A 26,351-nucleotide genomic window follows, 5' to 3' on the forward strand; every position below is an offset into this window, starting at 1 on the left:
CAGTGGGCAGGAACACATTTCGTGCACTGTCCTCTCTTGATGTGACAAAGGAAAGATTGTTTTTTTTTTCTCCCACTGCTTTGACTCGGGGCCTTAGCCGTCGAGATATTGATCATGATCTCAGGGGTTTTATTTCCCATGTCCGTTTTCCGGAAGGAGGCAGACAACAACAGCGCCCCTGTGTCAATATTTGGGCACACACCAGGGATCCCAGCTGGTTTGAATTATTTTTGTAGATTCCAACTGCGAAGCCCAGCCGCAGCTTCGGCGTAGCTTCGGCGCGCGAAGCTCATCCGTAACCTTTTTTCACAGTTTGATTCCAGGTTGAAACTGCTCTTCAGCTGCGTGTACATAGAGACGCGCACTTATTCTTCCGGATGCAGTGACATGGACGAGGACGAAGAGGAGATGACGGAGGAGGCAGGTCTTCAGCGGTTCATGCGCGCTGTGGCGTGGCGGCGGCGCGAGAGGTCGCGCGCCATCTCCTCTTGGAGCCTGACCGCGCGGCACGTGGGACCCGAGCACCGACTGCTTGGATGCGTCACCTTCGCCAAGAACTACAGGCAGGCGCACGCTTTTATTGCTTGTACGGCAGACGGTCCATGTAGCAAAATTTACGCGTCACTCCGCGAAGCCGCGTCTATCTGCCATATTGAGAGCTCCACATGCTCTCGATCTTCACTTAATTAACAACAGAGTAGATAGAGCGTGTGGAGAGTGCTGCCTTCGCAACAGTGCCGACGCTGCCGGGTGACGTCAGTTCGGAGTGAGGTGCGCCATTTGCCACTGCGCCACATCGATGGGTCCCGTGACTGGTGCCGTGGTCCGTATGACATGCGGATGTAATCGGCATTATATCCCCTGTGGACAATGCGTTAACAGAGTCGCTTACAAAAAACGAACTAAAAGCAAGGACAGAGAATGAATCCGAATAACAAACTCCGGGGATAAGCAATGGATTTGGTCATCTTTGGTCAATTAAGTGGTTATAGTTTTATTGAGAAGTCCCTCGGCCTGCTGTTCACACGAACGTTATTATTATTATTATATTATTATAATATTATTATTATCTTGGCGCCATCTTGGGCGCCATTTTGGTGCCGAAGATGGCGCCCAGTACAGATGTCTGTGTGCTGTGCTACGCTGTTTTTTACGGCAGACAGGAGTTTCTTCGTTGCACGTCGTGCAAAAAACGTGCGCACTCCAAATGTATTCAGCTGCCCGACATGAAGCTGCAAGCTTTGAAGACAGGTGAGCGTCCCTTTCTGTGTAATTTCTGCGCGTCCTCGGCGACTGAGGCTGCGGATAGTCCTAGCGACGAGGCCGTGCAAAGAAGCCAGCGCATTTCCCCGTGTTCGCAACAACTGGACGGCGCTCCCCAACCGGGCGACCTTGGCGGAGACGCAGCCGAACTCCGCGCAATGCTATTCAACGCCCTCGAGGGACTTTCTTTTTTGACTGACGAAGTTGCAAAGTTGAGGGAGGCCAACGACCGCCTGGGCAGGGAGAACGCACGTGCTTTCGCCCAGCAGGCAGGCAGGCATAATTGCTTCGCTGCGGGCGGAAGTTCGCAGCCTTCGAGGGGAGCGGCTACCATGGGCCGGTCCCTTCCCCCCCGAACGGCCTCCCCTCCGCCGGCCGCCTGCCGCCTGCCTTCCCCCGACACCTGATCTTGATGGGGCGCCGCCAACACCTACCCCGCAACGTGGGCTCCATGCATCGTTTGCCGCTGCTGTGGCGAAAACAGACGGAACACCTTCAACGCCGGAGCAGCTGACCCCAGCACCGGCAACCTCCGCTGTGTCCCCCGAGGAACATTGCGACGACTCGGCCCTGACAAACAAAGGGAGCGGGCGTGCGGCGTGTGTGGGTGCGTCCGATTCGTGTCGCATCTCCGTGGTCCAGCGTTCGAAACGTCCCAGGCACATCTTTGTGTCAAAACTGTCCCCTTTCACCACCTCAGCGCAACTGACGGAGCACCTGTCGACAGTGCACGTCGTACCCCTGGCTTGCCAGCGGCTGAAAACTAAGTATACCACGTACTCCTCTTTCTGTGTGATTGTCGACGAGGTCTCCTTCCATGGATCGTCTGGGTGATCCTTTCTTGTGGCCAAAGGGCTGTCTTTACAAACCCTTCCGTGGCAAGCTGCATGCCGACAGCGGCTGAAAACTAAGTATACCACGTACTCCTCTTTCTGTGTGATTGTCGACGAGGTCTCCTTCCATGGATCGTCTGGGTGATCCTTTCTTGTGGACAAAGGGCTGTCTTTACAAACCCTTCCGTGGCAAGCTGCATGCCGACATGTTGTGTCCCACCGATGCTCAAAATTACGGCTAAAAGATGCGAAAGGGTGGACATCTATTATCAGAATGCGCGCGGCCTTCGCACCAAAGCGACTGAATTCTTTTCAAATGCAATTTCTTCAAATTTTCTGATTGTTGTTATTTCTGAAACCTGGCTTTCTGATGACATTAGCTCTTACGATTATTTTCCAAAAAATTACCAAGTTTTCCGTAAAGATAGGGACTTTTTTGGGTTGAAACAAAAGGGAGGAGGGGTGTTAGTGGCGGTCGATAGCGCTTTTCAATCTATGCGGCGTCATGAGCTTGAGGGCGACAACGAGTCTGTCTGGCTGGACATTCGTCTGACTGGCGGTGAGAAGCTTTTACTAAGGGCGTTTTACATTCCACCTGATGTTCCTATCGTCGTTTAAAAAGCTCCTTACATCTGTAGAAGAAGTTTGCTCATCACACCCTAATCACCAGCATATCATTCTGGGCGACTTCAATACACCGGGTGTACATTGGGAACATCTTACCCATCAACACTATAATTATTACGTGCAGCAAAAATCCAGCATGATTTTAGACTTCGTAGACTTCCCATCCTTGGTGCAAGTTAATAATATAAAAAAACAACTCTCAAAATACCTTAGATCTTTGCTTTTCAGACATTCAAAACACACGAGTATCGTTGTCTGACACCTCTTTTTTCAAACCCGACAAGCATCATCCTCCTTTTCTAGTCTCTGCTCCAGTCTCGATTGAGCGTTGCAGTGCTACGCTGAAGAATAATGCATTCGCTCCCTACTGTTACACCCGCGGTGATTACATTGGCTTGTATACCTTTTTTTCTTCGTGGGATTGGTTTGAAATTCAAGAACACCCTGATTGCGATGCGCAGGTGGAGCGGTACACTGACATGGTCAAAAGCGGCATGAATCAGTTTATACCCAAGTGCAAACCACGCCGTTCAAAACACCCCTTTTGGTTCTCTAAGGAACTTCGTACCACCCTTAAAGGGACCCAGAAAAGCCTTTTGTAAAAGTTACAAAAGGCTTTTATTGTCGCGTAGTACCAATATAGCGATGCAATGCCGTTGGAATTATTGATCTACATTCAGTATTAGCTGCGCCAGAAGCAATTAAGTGTACCTCTCCCCCCTTGCCGATCGATGCCTCCTCCCTCTCTGCTTCTTTCAAAGCAGCTGGAAACACTGGGAATAGCCATGTGACATCGCGACGCTCGAGTTCCGTTCTCCGCTAGCTACATTCCTGCGCCTATAGGCACGCGTATATCGCTGCAGACCCGCCTTTGCCTCGGGATCACGCAGGAAGGAGGAAGAACAACCGGAAGCCAATGGCAGTGACGTTGCCGACGATCGGCCGAATCAGGGGGGCGCCTCGCCGCTGCGTCAGCCGCGATCGCCGTTGCGTCAGTTGCGGTCGGCGTTGCGTCAGCCGCGGTCGGCTCGCTGCGGTGGCGCGCTCATCGGCTGAGAAAGGCGATCTTCAAAATTGTTTACAAATTATCCGTACAACGTATGGGGCTCACACTTGGCTCAAAAATCCCCTGTTATGTGTTCTACCACCTGAATGCATTTGATTGCCACCTTCACAAAGCTTTTCTGGGTCCCTTTAAGTTAAAAGACCGCTGCCATAGGAAATGTAAGGAAACAGGGCTTGATGAATGGAAAGAAGACTTCCGATCTTACCGTAAAATGTGTAAAAGTCTTTATGAGCGGTACACTCTTATCCAGCGCTCTTATCTAGATTCTGTGGAGAGCAGCGTTAATTCCCAGCCTGCAACATTGAGGAAATATATTCGATCCCGTAACAATAACTCACATGAGCAAATCCGTCTTGTTGATTCCTCTGGGGAAGACGTTCGTGATGTTGCCAACCACTTTGCGCAGCAATTTAGTACTACATATGGCCAGCGCGATGACAGTGAAATAAACGTCATGTTGAATAATGTACAGGGTTCTAGATTATTACAATTGGACGAGCAGTTGGTGCTTCAGAGTCTAAGGCGCATGAAACCGTCGCTGTCGTGTGGCCCTGACGGAATGCCTCCCGCTATTTTAAAAACATACAGCAGCATTTTTGTTCCTATTTTAACTGCAATATTCAATCACTGTCTAAACACAAACATTTCCTCGTAAGTGAAAAATTTATCGAGTGCACCCCATTTCCAAATCAGGCACCAAATCTGATGAAAAAAACTATAGAGCAGTTTCTCTACTTTGTGCTGCCTACAAGCTTTTTGAGGCAGCGCTGCACAAGGTATTGTCAAGTTCTGTACAGCAGTTTATCACAAGTAAACAACATGGTTTTATGTCAGGGAGGTCGACAACAACTAATCTCGCCTGCTTCATGGAGCAGGCCTCCGCTGCACTTTCTGAGCGAGGCCAGTTGGACGTTGTCTACTGTGACCTGAGCAAAGCATTTGATGTTGTCTGCCACGCGTTGTTACTTGATAAGCTTTTGCAGCCGGGCATTGATACGCCACTCGTGGCTTTGCTGGAAAGCTATCTAAGCAATCGGTTCAGTTTCGTTAGCGTTAATGGGCAGACGTCCTCTATGTATGGATCAACAAGCGGCGTGCCCCAAGGCTCCGTATTGGGCCCTCTCTTGTTCTCCATTTTTATAAACGATGTGTAAGTCGCAATTAAAAAGTATTCCTTTTTTCTCTACGCTGACGGCATCAAAATATTCAGACATATAAAGTCCATCGACGGCTGCGATGCCCTGTAGCAAAGCAAGATATATTCTCCTTTGCTTACTTAATCCTGCGAAAACAAAGTCATGTCTTATACCCGAAAAACGAACCCTGTTCTGTTTCGCTACAGTATTTATGACGGCTTTCTCTCTAGAGTCTACGACATCAAAGACCTCGGACTGCTCTTCGACAGCGCCTTAACTTTCTCGCCTCGTGTCACTCAACTGACACGGCGGGCGCTCCGCTCGCTTGCTGTATGCAGCTTTTTACGAGTCTTCCAGTCCCCTCATTCGTTCCTAAAACTTTTTATGGCACTTTATATTCCTCCGCTTGAATATGCCTCTGTCATTTGGAATGAAACCTGCATATCTATTTGTAAACGTGTAGAGCGTGTTATTATTAACCGGGCAGCCCCTTATTTTTTTGTTCTCGGGGGATATTCCTCTCAACTCGGTTTATATCTTCCTTACAGCTGTGTGTTACGGGCTCCTTCTTGTATTTCGCGTCTTTGCCTTTTCCAAGTTTGTCGTCTGCTTCGACAACAGTCACCGGAACGTGGCGGTCTTTGACAAGTGAATGCTTGCGTTCATCACGCTTTGCGTCGGTCGTGTCGCATATCGCGATGAAGTGAACGGGGCCTTCCGAGATCTTGGAGGACTTGCGGTACTCTGATGGGCTTCCAGGCTTCGCGCTTCCCTGGGTCTATTTTACGGGCTTCGTGATGTCGAGAGCGTAAACACGTGTGGCTGCTCCACCGGTGGACTATTGGCTGCCGACAGAGAGAGCACGGATCCTCTCATTGACCATGACCGCGAATTCCGTAGAGGCGCCCACAGGTCGTTAGCCCGAACGCGAAAAGCCGGGGAATAAGTTCTCAAATACGACTCGTGCGCTCGTAAACCCGAAACTGAAACAAGCGCGCGGATAAGGTGGCCGACGTATTCGCCACCTTATTCGCGTAGGGAGACCTTGGCCAGCCTACGCAGCGAAGTAGAGGGCTCATGCGCTCCATAGGAAATACGTCGTTTGCCTGGCACCGAAACAAGCGCGCGGATAAGTTGGCCGTCTTATTCGCCGCCTTGTTCGCATAGGAAGGCCCTGGCCATCCTACGCCACGGGAACCGAGGCACTCGCTATCACATTTGCAGAATAATATGGTTAGGAATGAGAGCCTCGTTGAGGAAATACAGAAATGAAAGCCGGCAGGCTACAACGCCAAGGGAGGCATAGGGGAATGGTTAGGCTGTTTGCTTTACTATGGTTAGTGAATTAACATTATATTTTTTAAATTTATGTAGGAAAGAAACGGAGCAAAGACAGGCGTCGAGAGTGGGAACCGAACCCGCGCCTTCCGATTAGATCTTGGCTGCCTTAGCAGTTTGTCTATCTGGGCGACTCCGTCACTCTCGGGGGTGTTTATATTCTGGGATATTTATGCCGTTAACGGGAAGCGCGCAACAGGAGTTCGTAAACGCCTCACCCAAGAAATTGGGTGTCGCAGTTGCTGGTTTGCCCTGCTCGCTGAGATCAGAGAGAGGACTCGTACGAGGCACTTGATTCTCAGCCAGATTCTTCAAGAGGGCCAGAAAGTTGGTATCGCGAAGGGCAGGGGATGGACAAATGCCATTCCAATGGTACTGATGGCAGTGAGTTCTAATGCAACCGGAAATCGTTTGCGCTTCGATCTCTCCCAGGCCGGCAGATTGGCCAAGGCAAGTATAGGCATCAAACCTACAATGTTGCGCGTTTCAAAGAGTGCGGGTGGATGTCAAAAAATCCGTGTTACTGTTTAAAAGTACATTGGATGCAAATTGAGAGCTGGAGTCATTCTAGACCAACAGGGTTTTCTCGTGCCGCGTAATGCTATTAAGGTGGTTCGCCGTTGGCTGTCAAGTGGCTTTCCCAAGATTCTGCTTGTGGGGGGAAATGTTTTAGGAAACAGTATGCATGCGAAGGTTTGGCGGTGTAATTTATAATAACACGTCGTAAGAATGGTGCTCTATTTATGTTTACAGATCTATACACAGACTTTATCCTCCTCCGCTTAAGTGGGACGCTTTCCCTGGTTGCATTTGACCTTTGTATATTGTCCTCCAGCACGTAAATCTTGCACTTCTTTGAAACATATGGGCGCGGAAACGGTCAAGAACGCTGTTCCCCTACGCCTTGAAAAAGCGTTGCCAGATGTACAACTTTTAAACAAATTGAAAATAATATATCCCCGCGTGGAACTCTTGAAGAATTCGTCCCCATCAATGCATACCCGCATTCAAATTAATTGCTAGGGAAGATTTTATCGAAAATAGGAAAAATTGAGGAATACCTTATTCTGCGAAGGAAAGTTTGACATCCACCTGTATGCAGCCAAACGGCTACAAAGGAAAGCTATACAGCTGCCTCAGGAACTCCGCAGTTGAAGAAAAATTAGTCCTGGTCCGGCATTCGAACCCGCGACCACCGCTTAACCGGAGCAGTCGCTCTATCAACTGAGCAAACCAGGAAGCTAGTCGTTTGCAGCGCGAGAGCGGACTGATCAACAACTCGAAGTAAAAGACAGGTGTTAATCGACCAGATTTAGGGGAAATCACCAAGGTGGAGTAAGTTTCTGCGAAGGAAAGTTTGACATCCACCTGAATGCTGCCAAATGACTACAAAGGAAAGCTATACAGCTTCCTCAGAAACTTTCCAGTTGGAGAAAAATTCGTCCTGGTCCGGGATTCGAACCCGGGACTACCGCTTAACCAAGAGCAGTCGCTCTACTGGTTAGCTCAGTTGGTAGAGCGACTGCTCCGGTTAAGCGGTGGTCCCGGGTTCGAATCCTGGACCAGGACGAATTTTTCTTCAACTGCGAAGTTTGAGTAAGCTGTATAGCTTTCATTTGTAGCCGTTTGGTTGCGCTCAGGTCGATGTAAAACTTTCCTTCGCAGAACCTTACTCCACCTTGGGGATTTCCCCTAAATCTGGCCGATGAATACCTTATTCTTTGAACCTACAATGAATACGATGCTCTGGAAGAAAATTGAGAACTTTGATGCCGCATCAAAGGCTGTGCAAGGCAGGGAAAAGCACTGGTGAGAGGGGTGGGAGGTCGAAATGGAGTATGTACAATTCCGCTAACTGATTCGAATCATTAGAAAACCCCGAGTGCCAGCAGGAGGCTCTTGGTGCCGCTTCCGTTTCAATCCCCGCCCTTCCTCTCCGACAGGATACCCGGAACCAGAGCTTGCTTCCTATCTCTGCTGGCCGTGCGCAAACGCTTCCGCCAACACGGCATCGGCAGCTTCCTGCTCAAGGTGAGAGCGCGTAGCGATTCGATGGGATGTACACTGAAAGAATAACGAGAAAATAACTGTGTTGATGTAGTATATGCCTACAGCATCGTCTTCTGTAGGATTCACTTGCTCGAGACGGCCCTCCGATAAGGTTTAGAATGGCAGAAACAAAGATGGATGTCGGCTGTCATGAATCCGCGCAATCATAATGCGAAGCTCTATTGCTCTCACTGATGCCTCTGTATGACAATACGCCCTGCAGGAAAGCCACCTTTCTCTGAGGAGCATGATGAAAGATCGGGGGGAAGGGAAATAAAAACATCAACTACCCCTCTGTCTCCCATCAACAATGGGAAAACGCAAAGCTTTAGTCGTTGAGTTTGTCGTTTGATAGTTGAGTTTTATCACGACGATGGTTAAACGCGAAGCTTTCTGGGTATGGATTCTTTGGTTGGCCAATCAAAACCAAAGTGGTACCTCCGGAGTAGCACATACTCGCCGCGTGGGATTGGCTACCGTAATGCGTAGACAACGTGTGGTTCGTTCAGAGGAGGAGCAGGCTGCCCTTAAGCAACGTCAGCCCGAGAAAGCACACGAGAGAGCCCGTGCTCGTGGGGAGGATCCGCAGTTTCGTCTCACCCGAAAAGGTGGAGGCCAATACTCGTTGCGTCTAAAGACCCCCCTCCGACGCACCACCCAAAACCATTTCTGCATAGATCTCCGTTTGCAAACACACTGTGTCGAGTCATGATGCCAGAACCACAGGGATGACAAGGTAATACTGGGTAAATGTAAAGTCGTTCGTCCCTAAGCGATCCAAATAAAGTCAAGACTGCCAGACTTAAGGAACGTGTGTTTATTCTCTAATTTACTTCAAACAAGTCAACTATCTCTTTTTCTAACGGAAACTATCGAAAAACGTGAAGCGTCATTGCGTTGACCCGTGCCAAATACGCCGAATCAGCGCTAAATATGAGCCAAGCAGAGTATCAAACATCAACGATCAAACGACAAACTCATCGACTAAAGCATCGTGCTTTCCCGCCGTTGTCGTTATGCAGAGGGGTAGTTAATTATTTTTAACTTACGAATAATAAATATAGCTTCACAGCACTTGGTTAACACTAACAGTTATGCCGTCTCGTACACGTGTAGTTAAGAACAACACCAAAGAACAAGGACCAGAAACACGAAAAGCTGTTCAGCGAAGTTGCTGCTTTCGCCATGTTATTAGACTCCTGGTTCAATCAACGGATTTAGTGTGCTCTGTACGAAGCATGTGATTACTAGTGGGGAAGACAATGCTGGGTTGGAGTACTCTAAGAGGAGCGGCTTCTGTGTCTCCTTAGCGACGCTTAGAATGCGCACAGAGTTCGAAAGACGGAACGCATTACATTCCAAAGCTACACCTATCCATCCATCTTGAGTGCTTCGTGCTTCAACATCGCTTTTGTATTGTTGTATCTAAGAGAACGCTGAGAAGAGGCACTGCGAAAAACGGATGGCCGTTTCGCTGAATGTGCCCGCTATCTAAATTACAAGACCCTCCCAGTCCAGTGCTGCGTGGCACAAATCGGTATCAGGTTTTCTATGGAGTAGAACAAACTGCTTCGAAATACAGCTCGGGTTGCCCTACAGCTTAAACAAGGCCAATGTGCGTAACGCAATGAGCCACGCCGAGGAGCGCGTGGCGCCTTCATTGCCTTTAGACAGATCCGTGCATGGCTTCTTTGTAAAATAACGATGGTGATGTTGATGATCATTGGAAGGTTGATCGCGCTTGTTCTTTTCCCTTTCACCTCATGGTGCCGACAGCAAGTGAAGAAGCCCTCTGTGGTGGGGCCGTACGATGCACTCCTCGTCCGCACCCCGACCTCAAGCCGGCGGTTCTTCCTCAAGCACGGGTTTGTAGATGACGTCATCCTCAGCAGCAGGTTCAGGTGAGTGCGAGGAGAACTACAACATCTTGTACGCTCGTATCGTCCTTAATGAACTCTCTGGAACATACGTAAACAACATTCTTCGCAAGTGTCTTAGCTAATTTACTTCCGTCCGAAGCTCCTGTTTCGTATAAGGTACGTTGTTGGGCTAGTTGGTCGACCATTCCTAAGAAGGTGTATAGCGCAAAAAAAGGCGAAGGACGGAAAGGATGCACAAGGACAACGCGCTAACTTGCAACTACTGGTTTATTGAAGGAAGCACTTATTTATAACAACGGAGTTCATAAAAACAGGCAAACTAAGCGGCACGAACCAAAAACAAGCAGAAATAAATTTGATATCCCACCACACATTGTTATCTCCCCCTTCTCGAGACACCTGCTTCCAAATAAGCAATCTATTTTGTCGATAAAGCAATTGATGCTTGAATAATGCATCCGTCTCCGGCTTTCAAAATTTCAAGCGCTTCCACTACTTCTCTGGTTGTCTGGTTCTTGCTCTTAGCAATATCTTGCAGTTCGAAAACTAAGTCACGCATTCACAATCGCGACACTGCTGCCCAATGTGGCCCTGGGTCTACCGCGCGTTTCGATTCGAAACCAGTGCCTCGTGTAGAAGCGACTTTCTTGACCCCAACCTGAAGGGCCACACGTCGACGTACTGTGCAGGCTGATCACAGTTAGGTCGACAGGTGTTTTTTTTTTAGATTAGGGGCATAGATCTACGTGAAGACTACCTCTACAACAAGGTTATGAAGGAACACAGAAGGAGGTAGTAATTATTTAATGTCGGTGGCCTAATGAGTTAACATTGAAGAATTAACTGTTTAGCGGCTGCAGTGAGCAAGCATGTTTGCTTTGAAAAGTTTGACGCAATCGTCTTTCTGCGCAGTGTCATTTGGCAGGATCCTTCTAGCGCATCCGCACCCCCAGGTATCGAACTGCGAGATTTAATGAACGTTCGCAAGATTCCGCATGCAATACAATGAGGACAGGCGCAGATATTCTTCCTTTTGTAACGCGCCTGCTGTGTACGGTGTTTAGTGTGACAAAGGGGTGGAGGCATAAGCAAAAGTGACAACCGGCTTCTGTAATCCCAAACTGCAGTACTCAGAACCAATGTTGTTTCTCGATTTCGCCAGCTGAGAGTGAGAGAGGGAGTAATCAATTTTGTCTCTACCCAGCTGTCAAACTCAACACCGTACACGCGGGCACGTTACAAAAGCAAGGAAATTTGCTCCGGTCCTCATTTTCTTGCATGCGTAATCTTGCGAACGTAAATTAAATCTCGCAGTTTGATACCTGGGGGTACGGATGCTCTAGAATTCTGTCACATGAAACTGTGTAACAACCCGACTGCATTTAACTTTTCAATACAAACATGCCTGCTTACTGCAGCCATAAAATGTTAATTATTCAATTTCAGTAAATTACGCCCCCGACATCCACAATTGCGTCCTTATTTGTGTCCCCTTGGGAGCATAACCTTACTGTAGATGTGTTCTTCAAGTGGATCTAAGCGCCTAATTAAAAAAAAAAAACCTGCCGGCTTCACTTCAATTGAGTCGTTTGTTGGAGGCGTCTGTTTCTGCGCAACATCTGGCGAACAGCGAGGAAATTTCTAAAATACAAAGCCAAATTGTTGATTTACTATATAAACGTCGGTCGTCTGGATCGCCAGGAGTCGCCACAAAGCTAAACAATATTTCCAATAGCGTGGATAGGATCGATGATTTAGAAAACCGCTCGCGAAGATACAACGTCTTATTTTACGGCATCACTTGCGGTAATCAAACGAAAATGGGGTGCTGTTCAAACGGTAGTAACTGACTTTTGCCCAAACCATCTTCAACTTACTGTCACTTCCATGGCATGAGTACATCGCTTGGGGCGATTTTTGTGAATAAAACACGGCCGATTATCCCTCTTTTCGAGCTTACGGTGTGTAACTATTTGCGTTTAAATTGAACATTCCTGTTTCGTCTCGTTTTATTTGTTTTCCTTTCCTTTTATTGCGTTAATGCAATGCGTGTGCTGTGTAACCCCTCTCAGGTGCCTTCATAGGTATTGTAAACAAAATAAACAAATAAATAAGTAATAAACAAATAAATAAATAAATAAGTAAAAATAAATAAATAAATAAATAAATAAATAAATAAATAAATAAATAAATAAATAAATAAATAAATAAATAAATAAATCACCCTGTTTGTACAGGGGGAAGTGGCCCTCTGCAATAATGTCGATACGTTTCTGGCCGCCGCCCCAAAAGATTCCTCCTTATTCAGAAAAAAATTACCATTAATGATGAAGTTCCCCACAGCAGTTTGCCCTGTGGGTCTAAATGCCGACAAATCCCATATGCATGCGAAGGACCGAAACCTTCGCAATTAAAATAAGTGGGCAAGATAGCTACCGTAAGCAGAAAGAATAAAGGAAGCATTTTTTTAAAGGAACCATGAAGAGAAAACACAAGTTTGGTTCATTCAAAAGATTGTCTCGTTAGAATCATATTGACACCACTTTTAACGTAAACTTCGCTCAAATAAGCTACATAATTAGCAAAAACGGGAATGGTCATGCGACCTACCAGCTCATTTCCCGCAACAGAACCTATGATGTCACATGAGCTAAGCTCTGCGATTGGCGGAGGCTGGCAGAAGCAGACGCAAATTAAGTAGAGCTTACAAACTAGACGAACGAGCGATTTGCGCTTAAATTTAAGGCCCATTCTTTACAGAGCAATAAGAATGATGGAACAAACAGTGGAAGTTACGAAAGCACATGTAAACATAGAAGTACTGATGCGTTCTGCTGTTCGTACTGCGCACAGCATGCTTGGTTTAGCTGCACAGCACTACGGGGCTTGGGGTTGTCTCAGACGACACTGGCCGATTGACGCAAGCAACGGTGTCTTACGTGACCCCATTTGTCGAGCGAGCACTGTTTCAGGGAACGAATATTTTCTCCCAGAACAAAAACAAGCCAGGTTTAAATGCGGGCAAAAACAAACCAAACGCTTGCCACGGTATGGTGGCGCCATCTAGGTTACGGAACGTAAAGAAACGCGGGAACAAACCAACACCGCTGTACAGGGTGGAGACAACCTTTGAACGGTCCCGTGCCGCCGCAATTGGGCCAACGGGCTCAACGCGTTATTCTTTTCGTTTCCCACGAGACCTAGCAACGCGAAACAGACAATATGATTCAAACTTCTTCAGTAAACCGCGTTGCGGAGATAATTTTAGCGCGGTTTTGACACAATGACTTGCTTCGGCGGCGAGCGAGCAACCGAAAATGGCGGCGCCAGCGTATACGTGTCTCTACCCTGTACGGCGGATGCGTGAATGAAGGTACTCTAGGCTGCAGAGCGGTCGGTTCCTGTGATGTCATTTGGGACCACGAAAACGCACGATTGAGCGGGAAAATCAGAATTTTAACCTAAATTGTTTAATTTCTCAGTGAATAAAGCACCGTTTGCATCCGGACAAGCGCTGGGGGCACTATAAAACACGAAATCTTTCGAATAAAACCCACTTGCTTTTTCTCTTCATGGCTCCTTTAAATATCAAGGAAATAAGCAAGCGAACGGTTTGGAGCGTAATTGTCCGTCTGGTTATTGCTCTTGCTCGCAGTTCTCAGAAAAGCAGAGTTGGAGCCGTTGTGCGGCGTACGTACCTCGTGTGAATGAGGCCATTGTGTGCCCAGGCCGTCGACAATTAGCTTAGCTCTGAGATAAAGAACCACTTCCTGTACGGCAATATGCAAGAAATTATCAGCTTGATAATAGTAAACAAACACCAAGGCCTCATCCCGTGTCATATTTGCCCTACTGTGGCTGGATCCGTTACGGAAACAGGTTTTATTAACTGAGAACCTTTGTTTATGTCTTGCAATAGAATTTTGAATAGGTTAACGTTCACAAATAACGTCCAACCTGACATCTGAGCGATCAACCGCTCAGAAAATAAGACAAACGATCGTTTCGAAGCGTTGTGCACTCACAACACGCTGGACTAACTGATTGATACACAGAGAACGGTTCTTTACGAAAGTTTTTCTCACAGCCAGACCGGGAAATACACTCTTCGATCCGAAACACATACGTTACAGAAAAAAGATATAGCCCATCAGTAGAGAGCGCAACTATGCGGTCGCCACTTCCCGAAAACATAAATCCATCTCACTACTTGTAGCGGAAACTGGAACGTGCACGCACGCTAGAAAAAAAAAAAAAACGTTTCGAACTATCTGAAGACGGGGTCTCGCGACGCAACCGAATATCGAGGTTGCGAAACCACGACGTTAGCTCTAGTCGATCATCACGAACATCGGCCACATCGCCCAACAGGACACCGAAGCAATTGCCAGAGAAAAGGTAATCATTGCGGTTTCGAAATCGGGAGTCCGCAATTTCGCGAAAGGTGGGTAATGGCCTCGAGCTTACTCGCGAAAGAAGCGTGGGAATCTGCACACTCCGGCCTAACGGGTGACGATGGCACTCACGACGCCTTCCGAAGGGTAATCGAGCGAACAGACGTCGATCGAGCTCACCTCATCGTACCGCGTCAGATCGGAAAGGGATCGCACGGTGTCGTACCGAGACATCGGAGACTACTGGAGACTACTGCACACCGCAGCACACAGCCCTCTTAATAATGCAGTAAAGTGGCAAGTTGGGCAAGTTGGCCCGGGTCCATGGTGTGTCACAGCGCAAAAGACAAGACACTAAAGAAGCGCTCGTCCTGTGCTCCTTTCTTTTTTATCTGGTCTTTTGCGCCGTGCTACACCATGCACCCTCTTAATGATCTTCTTAATAACACTCTTACGCACAGCCCTCTTAATTAGGTAGCCTGGAGGCAATTACAAGTAACACGTCTTAGTTGCTCCTACCTTAATCTTACCGCGCAGATTATGAGTTATACTCGGACTGGACTATGGTCGCGCCCTGCAAGACAGAGTCAAAGCCACGCAGCAAACGCTGAGGTCAAGTTTTTCAAGTCTACGAATGTGGAATATCGAGATGCTCAGCCCCCACCGAGAAGTACAATTCATCCGGATGGTCGAAGATCCAGGCACTTTATTTATTTATTTATTTATTTATTTATTTATTTATTTATTTATTTATTTATTTATTTATTTATTTATTTATTTATTTATTTATTTATTTATTTATTTATTTATTTATTTATTTATTTATTTATTTATTTATTTATTTATTTATTTATTTATTTATTTATTTATTTATTTATTTATTTATTTATTTATTTATTTATTTATTTATTTATTTATTTATTTATTTATTTATTTATTTATTTATTTATTTATTTATTTATTTATTTATTTATTTATTTATTTATTTATTTATTTATTTATTTATTTATTTATTTATTTATTTATTTATTTATTTATTTATTTATTTATTTATTTATTTATTTATTTATTTATTTATTTATTTATTTATTTATTTATTTATTTATTTATTTATTTATTTATTTTTATTTATTTATTTATTTATTTATTTATTTATTTATTTATTTATTTATTTATTTATTTATTTATTTATTTATTTATTTATTTATTTATTTATTTATTTATTTATTTATTTATTTATTTATTTATTTATTTATTTATTTATTTATTTATTTATTTATTTATTTATTTATTTATTTATTTATTTATTTATTTATTTATTTATTTATTTATTTATTTATTTATTTATTTATTTATTTATTTATTTATTTATTTATTTATTTATTTATTTATTTATTTATTTATTTATTTATTTATTTATTTATTTATTTATTTATTTATTTATTTATTTATTTATTTATTTATTTATTTATTTATTTATTTATTTATTTATTTATTTATTTATTTATTTATTTATTTATTTATTTATTTATTTATTTATTTATTTATTTATTTATTTATTTATTTATTTATTTATTTATTTATTTATTTATTTATTTATTTATTTATTTATTTATTTATTTATTTATTTATTTATTTATTTATTTATTTATTTATTTATTTATTTATTATACCTAAAAGGCCGCTATTCAGGCGTTTTACACGAGTGGTGGACATTCATAGGTAACAATGTGGTTGATGTTCAGTACAGAATGTCTTCGATTGCTTAATGAAAATGGATGGGACTGGAGAGGACAACGGCGTCGGCTGGCAGATCGTTCCAGTCTTTTGTTGTTCTGGTAAGGAAAAAAATGCTTACGGGTAGAGGTGAGCGTCCTTCCTGCATAAAGAGCCAATTGGTGGTGGATGGGGTCAAAGTGACGCTGAACGTCTTCAATGACTGTCGGAGCAATGCGTGAATGATAAAACTTATGAAACACGCACAGCCGTTTAACTTTACCCCTTGTTTTGAGTGGAGGAAGACTAGCTTGACTTTTTAGTTTAGTGACGCTTATGTGGTACGAGTAGGCCGAAGAAATAAACCTTGCCTCACGGTTTTGTACAGATTCGAGTGTATGAGATAAGTTAGACAGGTGGGGATTCCAGATTGCGCATGCATACTCAAGTTCTGGTCGGACCAATGTTTGATATGCTAGTAATTTGGCGGATGAAGAACAAAAACGTAAGTTACGGCGCAGATAACCAAGAACGCGATTGTTGGTCACGTTCGAAATGTGAGTTGGCCAAGCCATATCCTGGGTTAAAGAAACACCTAGATATTTGCAGGTTAGAACAGATGATCGTTAGAACTATCAATTACGTAGCGATGCGAGACGTATGTCGTCCTGCGATGGAACGACAGCAATGAGGATTTAGTGACATTTAGAGACATTAACCATATATCACAACAATTTTTAATAATGCTAAGGTCACGCTGGGAATTAAATTGTCGTTACAGTGCAGATGGGACGATATAGGACGCAATCGTCAGCAAATAGGCGCATGTTAGATTGAATATTAGTTGCTGAGTCATTTATGTAAATGACAAATAGCAAGGGCCTTAAAACTGTTCCTTGAGGCACTCCTGAGAGAACGGGAGATAAATTAGAAGGGTGCGAGTTTGGGAATACAAACTGCTTACGGTTAGTTAAGAAATTTTGTAAGCAAGTGAATACAGCATTATCAAGGCTTAGGCGAGATAGCTTTAGAAATAATCTGTTATGTGGAACTTCGTCAAATGCCTTCTCGAAATCAAGGAATAGGGAATCTCTAGGAACATTATTGTCAAGGCTGGTACTTACGTCATAAATACCATATATTCTCCCGTAATGATGGCACTCTTCTTTAAAAATAAAGTAATGCAAATTCAGGGGTGCGTTTATTACGCGGAGTAAATTTCTTGCAAAACATTTTTGAGCACAGAAAACGCAAGCAAGTTGTGGGTTACAAATTTTACGATAGTTCTCATGAATATATTAAAAAATAAAAAATAAGAACATAATAAAAACTTTGCACATTCCTAGTAGCCCCTTTGCAAAGTGGCGCAAAATGTGTTTACATAAATTATCGAACGCGCCGGTAGGAGCTGGCTGCGAGGTGACAACAGTTGTACCAATAAGTGGCTGCCACTGTTACAGTGCGGAACATCAAAACAGACATGGCGGCCGACTAAACAACAGAAGCGCGTTTTTTTTCTTTGTCTTGTGAGTGAGTATATTACCTGCATTTAGTGAGAGTTTCTTCCTCATCAATATTGAACGCACGCTCGCCGATATCGCTAATATCGGCAAGTCTGCCGCAATAATGTCCTCTTCGGAAGGGAAGGAAACAGAGGAACGCAAGACCATCATCAGCTAGACTTTGCGCACATACGACATATTGCTGCAGCTAGTTCAGGGTGCGTTCATTGCGCGGGAAATAAAAAGAATCGAACTTGGACGAGATACTTAAGGGGTGCGATCATTACGCGAGTGTGATCATTATGCGAGTAACTACGGTAAATAGAGCTAACTGAGTGTCGCATGATAGTCCTTTGAGAAAGCCATGTTGATTGGGGAGGAAAAAGTGTTGTGACGTTAAGAAGTGTGTGACGCGGGAATAAACAACGTGTTCCATTAATTTACACGGTACGCTGGTGAGCGAGATAGGACGGTAGCTATACTAAGATGATGGGTTACCTTTTTTTGGTACTGGAATGATCTTACCCACCTTCCAGTCCTGTGGGACCACTCCAGTTGATAGTGATTGCTGGAAAATGAGCGAAAGTATTGCGCTAGATATGTATTTGGTATTTTTTAGGATTTTGGAATCGATACCATCTACGCCCGATGATGAAGTGAGTTTGAGCGATTTATTCCGTTTCATTATGTCCTTAGCGTTAAAGGTAATGCCGGACATGACGAGATGATAGTAAGAAGGAAAGTTGGGTAATTCTGTATCGGGTTCTTTGTTGAACGCCGAGCAAAAGGCACAGTTTAATTTCCGGGCAACTTCGGAAACTGGAATAGCATAGTTGTGTTCGTCACGCAAGCCGATCGGTTTTGAATGGTTCGGCTTAATTGTTTTCCAGAACTTTTTAGGGTTATTCTGTAGCATACTAGGTAGACACGTGTTATATAAAGACAGTTTGGCTTTAGCCGAAAGCGGCATGTAAAGGGTGATATCTATCCCAAGCACCAGCCCTACTTTTTAGCTTCGCTGTTTTATATTGGCGCTTCTTTTTGTTCTTGAAGCGTTTGAGAAAGTTAATAAACCAAGGGGTAGTTGGTCGTTCAGTTACAGAAATTGTGGGAACGTACTTTTTATTTGATTCTGCCTTTTAATTCTTAAAGAGTAACCAGTTACTGTCTACTAAATGACCGAAGAATTTAGGCTAAAATTCTTCATTAAAAGTTTCAAGGTCGGCATTCATGCTGACCGTTCCGTTCATGACGGACCGTTCTGTTCCGTTTCATGAACCTTTTCGTTCCGTTCATGAACCGTCCGAAGAGGAGAGGAAGGCGACGTAGAATACTTCGTCATTTTCTTCGTTCCCTTTCTATGTAATACAATAACGGGCACAATACTACCACTATTGGAGGATGCGGATTTGCTGCAAGACACTCTTTGTTCCGACAGACTTTACTGCTCTTAGAGCACAGTCTATTTTCTTGACTCAATCTAAGCACAGTCTAAATGGCCTTGACTCAATCGAAGCACGCCGAGACGTATCTGGAAGGCCATTAAGTGGCAATTGATTTTGTCCCTCCTGAAGGCCTTGAGGGAGGATGTAAAATAAGCTCCCGCCTAAGGGAATCGCACTCCAGCACTCGTATAATCACCGCTTAGAAACCGTTTAATTGCCGACAAGTTGCACTCAGCGCTAATCGGTTCTTTCTTTGTTTGTTTCCCTACTCTAAGTTTCATTTATTCGCTAGACGCTATGTCTTTTCCGCTGCCTGTCTGCACCCCCCGAGTCACCGGAACAACAGCGCAGTCTCCTCAGGGAGTGGCTCATAAGTAAAATAGAGGGCAGCGAGGCAAGCTAAAGGAAAATTCATTCTTCCCCCAAGGGGAAAAGCCCGACACAAAAGAAATGCGGCCCCCGTATAGAGCCACCGGGAGCGCAAAGCGTTTTTCTTGCTTGTTCTCGTTTTTATGTACCCGAGCCGGCCGGAGGACACGGCTTCCAGCCATCCCTCCGTTAACACCTACACAATCGATCGCGTGCCTTGCAGGGAAGCGCCAGTTATGTGTGAAGAGAGAGACAGGGAGAGAAATAAAGCGCGCTTACCCACGGGCTATTTACCTGCGCGCGTACCATGCCCCATGGTGACGGCCTATGTCAACGTACACATCATACTTTTATGTCGTTTCTGTCAGAAATGCCAACACTAAGGTGTACACCATACTTCACGTTATTTAGTGCCAAGCAGCAGCCAGTAACGAAGCTAGATTGCTGAGCACCTAACAGGCTGAGCTGAGCCGACGTTGCGGATATTGTGCCGATGTTCTCGAATTAGGTCAGAGCGTCGCGACCGCTCACCTGTAATCACTTGCGTCCAGAAAGAGGATTCAAGCTCAGACAAATTGGCCAAATGTTGACGTAGTACCGCCGGCGGCATTGGCACATCACCGCGTAATTCTGCGATAAGTCCCCGTCCAGTTAAAGCATTCCGGAGTTTTTATAACAAACTTAGAGAAACTTGAGTGGCCAATTCCAACGCTGTCTTTACCAATACTGGTGACTCCTGGCCGCGCGTTGCCAGTACGGTTCCATAAGAGGCAATTGCTGATTCCTAAAGATGCCTCAAGGCCGTCTAGAATGGGCAGTTTTTTGTTTCAATATTCCACCCCCGTTCGCGAGTGCCGAGGAGGAGAAGGACTGCTCGTCTGAAATGTTTTCAGCTAGGCAATTCGGCGAGCTGGTTGTTTATCGCTGTGTGAGCAGCTCTGAACAGACGAAGGATGAATTCATCTTTCACGACTGGCACGCCTCACAAAATCATGCGTGGTGCACCTTTAGTTTGGTGCAGTTGCCAAGGTAACAGGAAGACAAGAGCAAAAAAAAGACAAAAAAATTTGGTTAATTAAACAGGCAATTTTTTGAACACGGTTATTTTTCTTGTGCTACTTAAGAAAGGAAAATTTGGTCTCTCCGTCTGCGTGTCTGTCTGTCACTCTATTCAGTTACCCGGCCAAAATTTAGCGGGGCCATGAAGAGAAACTGCTAGTTCGGCTAATTCGAAAAATTGACTCGTTAGAGTAACACTGACAAATCTTATAACGCAAAGTTCTCTTAAATTGAGGTGTATAATGAGTAAAATAGACAATAGTTATGCGACTCACTAGCGACTTTTTCCCACTTTACATATGACGTATTAGGGCCAGTTTGTCGGAATTGGCTTAAACCGAAAAAAATAGAGCGCAAATTAAACAGGTATCATAGGCTTGCAGAACGAGCTATTTGCGCTCACATTTAGTGCACAGTTTTTCTGTAGCAGTAAGAATGTTGGGCTAAGCAATATAATATAAGAACAAACCTGTAAATATAGAACCGCTAGTGCGTATAGGGAGTATTCCCTGGTGGCTTATCGCGCTGCCGCAAGGCCTGATGGGAAGGGCGGTATGGCTGTCCGCCATTGCTTTGGCGAAAGTTTTGGGTGTGCTTGTGGGTAGGCAGCGTGGGGGAAAGGGGGCGGTTTATCGTACTTTAATTATTGTACTACGTGCACTGCTCCAGCACGTTAGCGCGAACAGGCGGATATAAAAATGGTAAGGTGGTGAGCTTCTTTCCTGTACACTCACCGCGGTGGTTCAGTGGCTAAGGAGTTGTACTGCTGAGCACGAGGACGCGAATGCGGTTCCCGCCTGCGGCGGCCGCTTTTCTGGTGGAGACAAGCAAAAATGATTGCGGCTTAGCTCGGCTAACCTTGGATATGCAAAACAAAAGATTAGCTTAGTCTGGTTGAGTCTTGGGTTCGCTTGGTTAACATTTGATGTGGCTGTATTGCCGACCACACTTCAACGCCGTTCGGTGCCGTGCAAGGCTCACAGAAGGAGGTCCGGCCTCTCTTTTATTCTAGGCGAACCCGGCGTTCCTCTTTCACGGCGAACGCAGCGCAATTTGAGTCATATAGCCGGAGACGACCCAGCGGCGCATGCGTGCGTGGGAGGCTGCGGGTTTGGTCGGCTGCCGGTCAGCTGAGCAGCCTCTCCCGTCGCAGTCGCCGCCGCTACGCGAGCACGACTGAAAATGGGGCCTTGTGCCAGCGCCGACAGCGGGACGACGAATCAGGCGATGCGCTTCGTCTTGTGCACTTCGTCTTCGACTTCGATGCACTTCGTCTTCGTCGATGCGCGGTATGTCTTCGGTCAAAAGGTTAACTTGCGCATCCTCCACGAAACCGCTGGACGAAGGCAGTAGAGCTTTGCTTTAAAGACGCCCGTGTTGTCGAGATTTCGACGCAAGTTAAAGATCCCCTGGTAGTCAAAAATAACGCGGAGCCCTCCACTACGGCACGCCTCATCGCATGCGTTGCGTCTGCGCGTTTAACCCGACAATCGATCAAATCTTTCCGGTGCCTAACGCTTTGCGGAATGCAACAAAATGAATGCGACCGGGAAGGTAACAAGACGAAAGTGATGTCCACGAAGCATCACCCCGAGTGTTTCGTCGTGCCAAGCGTGGAAGCAACAACCAACAAGCTACACACTACAACGTTTACAGCGAGCATTTCGTTTCTAATAAGCATATCTACATGTGCCTGGCTCTTCTCGTGCGCGCATATAGCGCGCGCGTTGGCCTGGGCAGCACGCTATCACTACATCGAGCTTCCCACTTTTGGTCTCGGGCGCGTTTGCGCCGAGCCTGAAAGCAACAAAAAATAAAAAATTATAATGCATTGGTTTCTTATATTGGGAATGTGCATTTATGGTTGGCGTTGTATGATGGAGGGGTAGGGGGCGGAAATTGACAACGCGCACAAACAATCGTCGTGCTTAGGTGCACGCAGTTGCGTAATCAATCGCAAGTACATCACACAGCGCTCCCCTAGCCGTAATAACCTGCTTTATCTCCCGCCTTTTGTATGGCGAAAGTGCGAAGCGATAGCAGCTTGCATGTTCTATGACAAAATTTCAAACCTACGCTGTGATGTTCCAGAAGGCGCCGCACAGCTCGGCGCTGGGCACATGAAATCTCTCGATGTGATGTCTATTGTTTCCTGTTATCGCCGCCAACATTTCTGCGTCTCCTCGCATTTTGCGCAAAACCAACGCTATATGATGGCGCCATACCAGGTAAACAAGCTTCCATTTCGTTACGTTCCATTTTGTTACATTTTTGTTAAAGCGAATTCAAAGTGTGTCAAGATGCAGCCCGCAAGTTGGCACCTCTCACCTAGTAGCCATGGCTCCCGAATACGGGCGTGAGGGCCAGCATTGCCAATTTTCTGAAAGCAGTCTAAGCTGAGACTGAGCTAAGCTGAGTAGTTCAGGCTAAATTACGGCAAAACAACAAAAACAACAACAAAAACATGACAAAACATAGGTACCGCGTAACTTTTTCTGTGGGCTACCGCGTTAAAACTTCGCACCTTCAAAACAAGATGACAGGAAAGGCAGCAGCACTGATCGTCTAGCGACGTAACGAGAAATGAAACCGCCACGTTTTCGTGTTGCGTATCAACTTTGCGCAAGGCTTTGTCACCCTGAAGCATTTCCCGGTGATGGCCGCATAAATCTATACTGGACGCAAAAAAGCGCAGAGGAAGACCAAAAAGCACATGCACCTGCTTCTTCGCGCCTTGGGGCAATCGGCGTGGTTTGCTGCGTAGAAACACCGTTACTGCGTGCATAATATATTGGAGTGGCTGGATTACACGGAGTGCGGTTTGTTCTACTTTGAGGATAGGGCTGACGTCACCGTCAGCACGCACAGGCTTGCCGTTGTTGAGTCTTAACATTGTTATTTTTCGAATTGGGCCCGGGAAACACCTCCTTGCCGAGTTTCTGCCCGTATTAGAACGATGGAAGAGGACGTGACCAGCCTCCAGCGTAATGGCATCCAACTGAACAAAGAAAAGATTCTCAGGCAAGAATGCACAAGCAGGCAAAGGCGAAAACTGAGGCGGTTGTTTTCTTTGCTTAATTATTCTTTGGTGTTTCCTGGTTGACCTTGTCTGCTATAAAACAGGCTTCTTAGATAAATAAAAAACAAAATACAACTGACATTGGAGGTTCACTTGCGTCTTATAGTGAGGGCCCCGAGGGGAAACAGAATAATTTATAACTGCTGGATCGAACCTGCTTCTAAGGATTTGCTGGGGTTGGTTTTTTACGAAGCTGGCAGGAAAGGGTAGTTGTCTCGACGGTGGAGGCTTATAAAAGCGAAGCGCTGTTTAAATAAACATGCGAGAGACCTACCACCAAAAAAGGAATTCGGGACTAGCATGGCCGAGGTTTTGAGGCGTATTTAGTTTGCAGATCTTAACATGTTCAGCGCGGGGTTCAGGCAGAGAAAGGATTATGTTGTAGCTTTAAAAGTTCGTTACGAAAAACTATCAGGTGCCCGCGCGAATTCCTTTTCGGGTCTCTGTTATTGGAACGCGAACTTCAACGACAATCATATTTTTTTAATTGCCGTACATTGATTGTAAATTTAAATAGTTTTCAAAGAAACTCTTCGCCATTTCTACATATAAACGACTTTTCCCCATTCCAGTAGTTCCTCCTATTAACCAATCTGCGAAAGATAAAGCAGAAAAGTATGGTTATCTGATGTCATTGCTCCATGGTTTCAATCACAAGACTTGCGCACGTGACGGGCAAAGAAGCAGTAACACACGGCTCTCCAAAACAACGGGATAAAGCCCTTCATAGGCAGCTGACAAAGAAATTTGCGACGAGGGCACAACAAAACGTAGACGTCAGACTCTAAACACTTTTCACTATACAAGAGCAAGCCTTCCTCGTGAACAAAAAATGTTAAAGGAGCCGATGAATGACCCTACTGAAAGTAACAAAAAAAAGGAACTGGCTGACAATTCCTCATGTGCCTCGCTGGAAGTACCTGTGGTACTGACGTAAGGAATTTTTTAGCGCCGCGTTGACGCCCCGTGGACATAGGATATCGTTCCGGATCTTCTATGAGGTCGCAGTGGCGTCATAAGGGCGGTGCCTATAGATAGGCAAGAACGGGAGACCCTCCCGACAACGTGGCGGCCCCGCAGGAGGGAACTACGACAAGACTACCCTGCGCAATGCTCGGGCGCCTGACGATGGGGCATGAACGGGTTTGCCGGCTCTGTGGCGAGGGCCCCGCCGTGCCGGAAGAGCTGGTGACGTCCCGGCGCTGTAGCACGGGCGCCGTCCGCGGCTGGAGAACGCCTATTCTTAAAGGGGCCCTGAAGGCATTTTAAACACGCTAAATAAACAAGCGCAATCGTTAGATTGAGTCATCACCGTGATAAGTTCCAATTATAACTTTTTACGTGCAGCGGAAGGCTTACACTTTCGTTGCAAAGTTTGTGGCCGCGTTCCCACCCTTTCCTGCGTGTAACAAGACCAAGGGTAACAGAGCGGATCCCTAGAGAAGGCAAGCGTTGCAGGGGGCGGCGGAAAGTGAGATGGGCAGATGAGATTAAGAAGTTTGTGGGGATAAATTGGTCGCAGTTAGCACAGGACCGGGGTAATTGGAGAATAATGGGAGAGGCCTCTGCCCTGCAGTGGACGTAGACAGGTTGTTGTTGTTGTTGATGATGATGATGATGATGATGATTATGATGATGATGATGATGTACTAAGACGTCGTCGCCGCGAACGCACGTTGACAGGGGCGTTCTGTTTTCACGTGATCTTTCGGAGGGGTGTGGAAGCGTAAAAGTTGCGCCCCATTCCTTCCGTCAGCTTTCCCAGCCGTGAGCCTAGTGCAGGATTCATAAGCAGAAGAATAAAAAAACTGCGCAAACGGAACGCGCAGTCAGAAGGCGCCTTCCCAAAGCGATACTGCGGCGCGAAATAGTATCGCTTTAGCAGACGAGCGGAACCGCATGTTCGGCTCGTGAGCGGAAGCGAGGAGCGAGGCATCATGGGCAGATACACTCGCGCGGCGCGAGGAAATGGACGAAACGAGGGAGAATCGCGGCGCGGGAGAAAATACGACGTTTTTATTTGCGGCAATTCCTGTAATACTCTTCGATTTAACAAAATTCATGGATGAGGTGATTACTAGAACATTGGTTTACCTGAAAGCGTGAACAGCCATGTATCGGCAAAAGCTCCTTCAGGGCCCCTTTAGGCGCACCCCAAGGTCCGGCGCTCTTGTTCCATTCCCTCTTGAGCGCGCTCCGTTTCTGTTGTGGCGCACAGCCGCACACGGGTGATTGTATTCTCTTTTCCGTCAGCTTCCTATTCCTCTTCCCCACTATTCACCGTTTCCTGGTATCTCACTACAACTTATCACTATCCCCATCTCTGCAGAACTTCACGCGCGGAACGTTCGTGCCTCACTTTGATGTTGGCTGTTGAAGAAGATTTTGGCATACGCTGTGGATGGCTGGCCGAGTGACTAAGCGTTTAGAAGCGCATTCAGCAGTGATGGTACATATATATATATATATATATATATATATATATATATATATATATATATATATATATATATATATATATATATATATATATATATATATATATATATATATATATATATATAGGGCAGGCTCTATACGCTAGTTCTTGATATT

At 45.5% G+C, this 26,351-nt stretch overlaps 1 protein-coding gene across 1 annotated transcript in view; it reads left to right on the forward strand.

Moving 5' to 3' along the window:
• The window catches only part of LOC144166001 (uncharacterized), a 159,428-nt gene that overhangs the window by 116,986 nt on the left and 16,091 nt on the right, over positions 1–26,351 (forward strand). Inside the window, exons 6-8 of the mRNA XM_077695671.1 lie at positions 384–563; positions 8,207–8,294; positions 10,089–10,213. Of these exons, the coding sequence (XP_077551797.1) occupies positions 384–563; positions 8,207–8,294; positions 10,089–10,213 (393 nt within the window). The remainder of the gene's footprint in view (positions 1–383; positions 564–8,206; positions 8,295–10,088; positions 10,214–26,351) is intronic.

The sequence above is a fragment of the Haemaphysalis longicornis genome, unplaced genomic scaffold (assembly GCF_048455015.1).
Source record: "Haemaphysalis longicornis isolate Haplotype H1 unplaced genomic scaffold, Haemaphysalis longicornis Haplotype H1 scaffold_154, whole genome shotgun sequence".
NCBI classification, from domain to species: Eukaryota; Metazoa; Arthropoda; class Arachnida; order Ixodida; family Ixodidae; genus Haemaphysalis; species Haemaphysalis longicornis.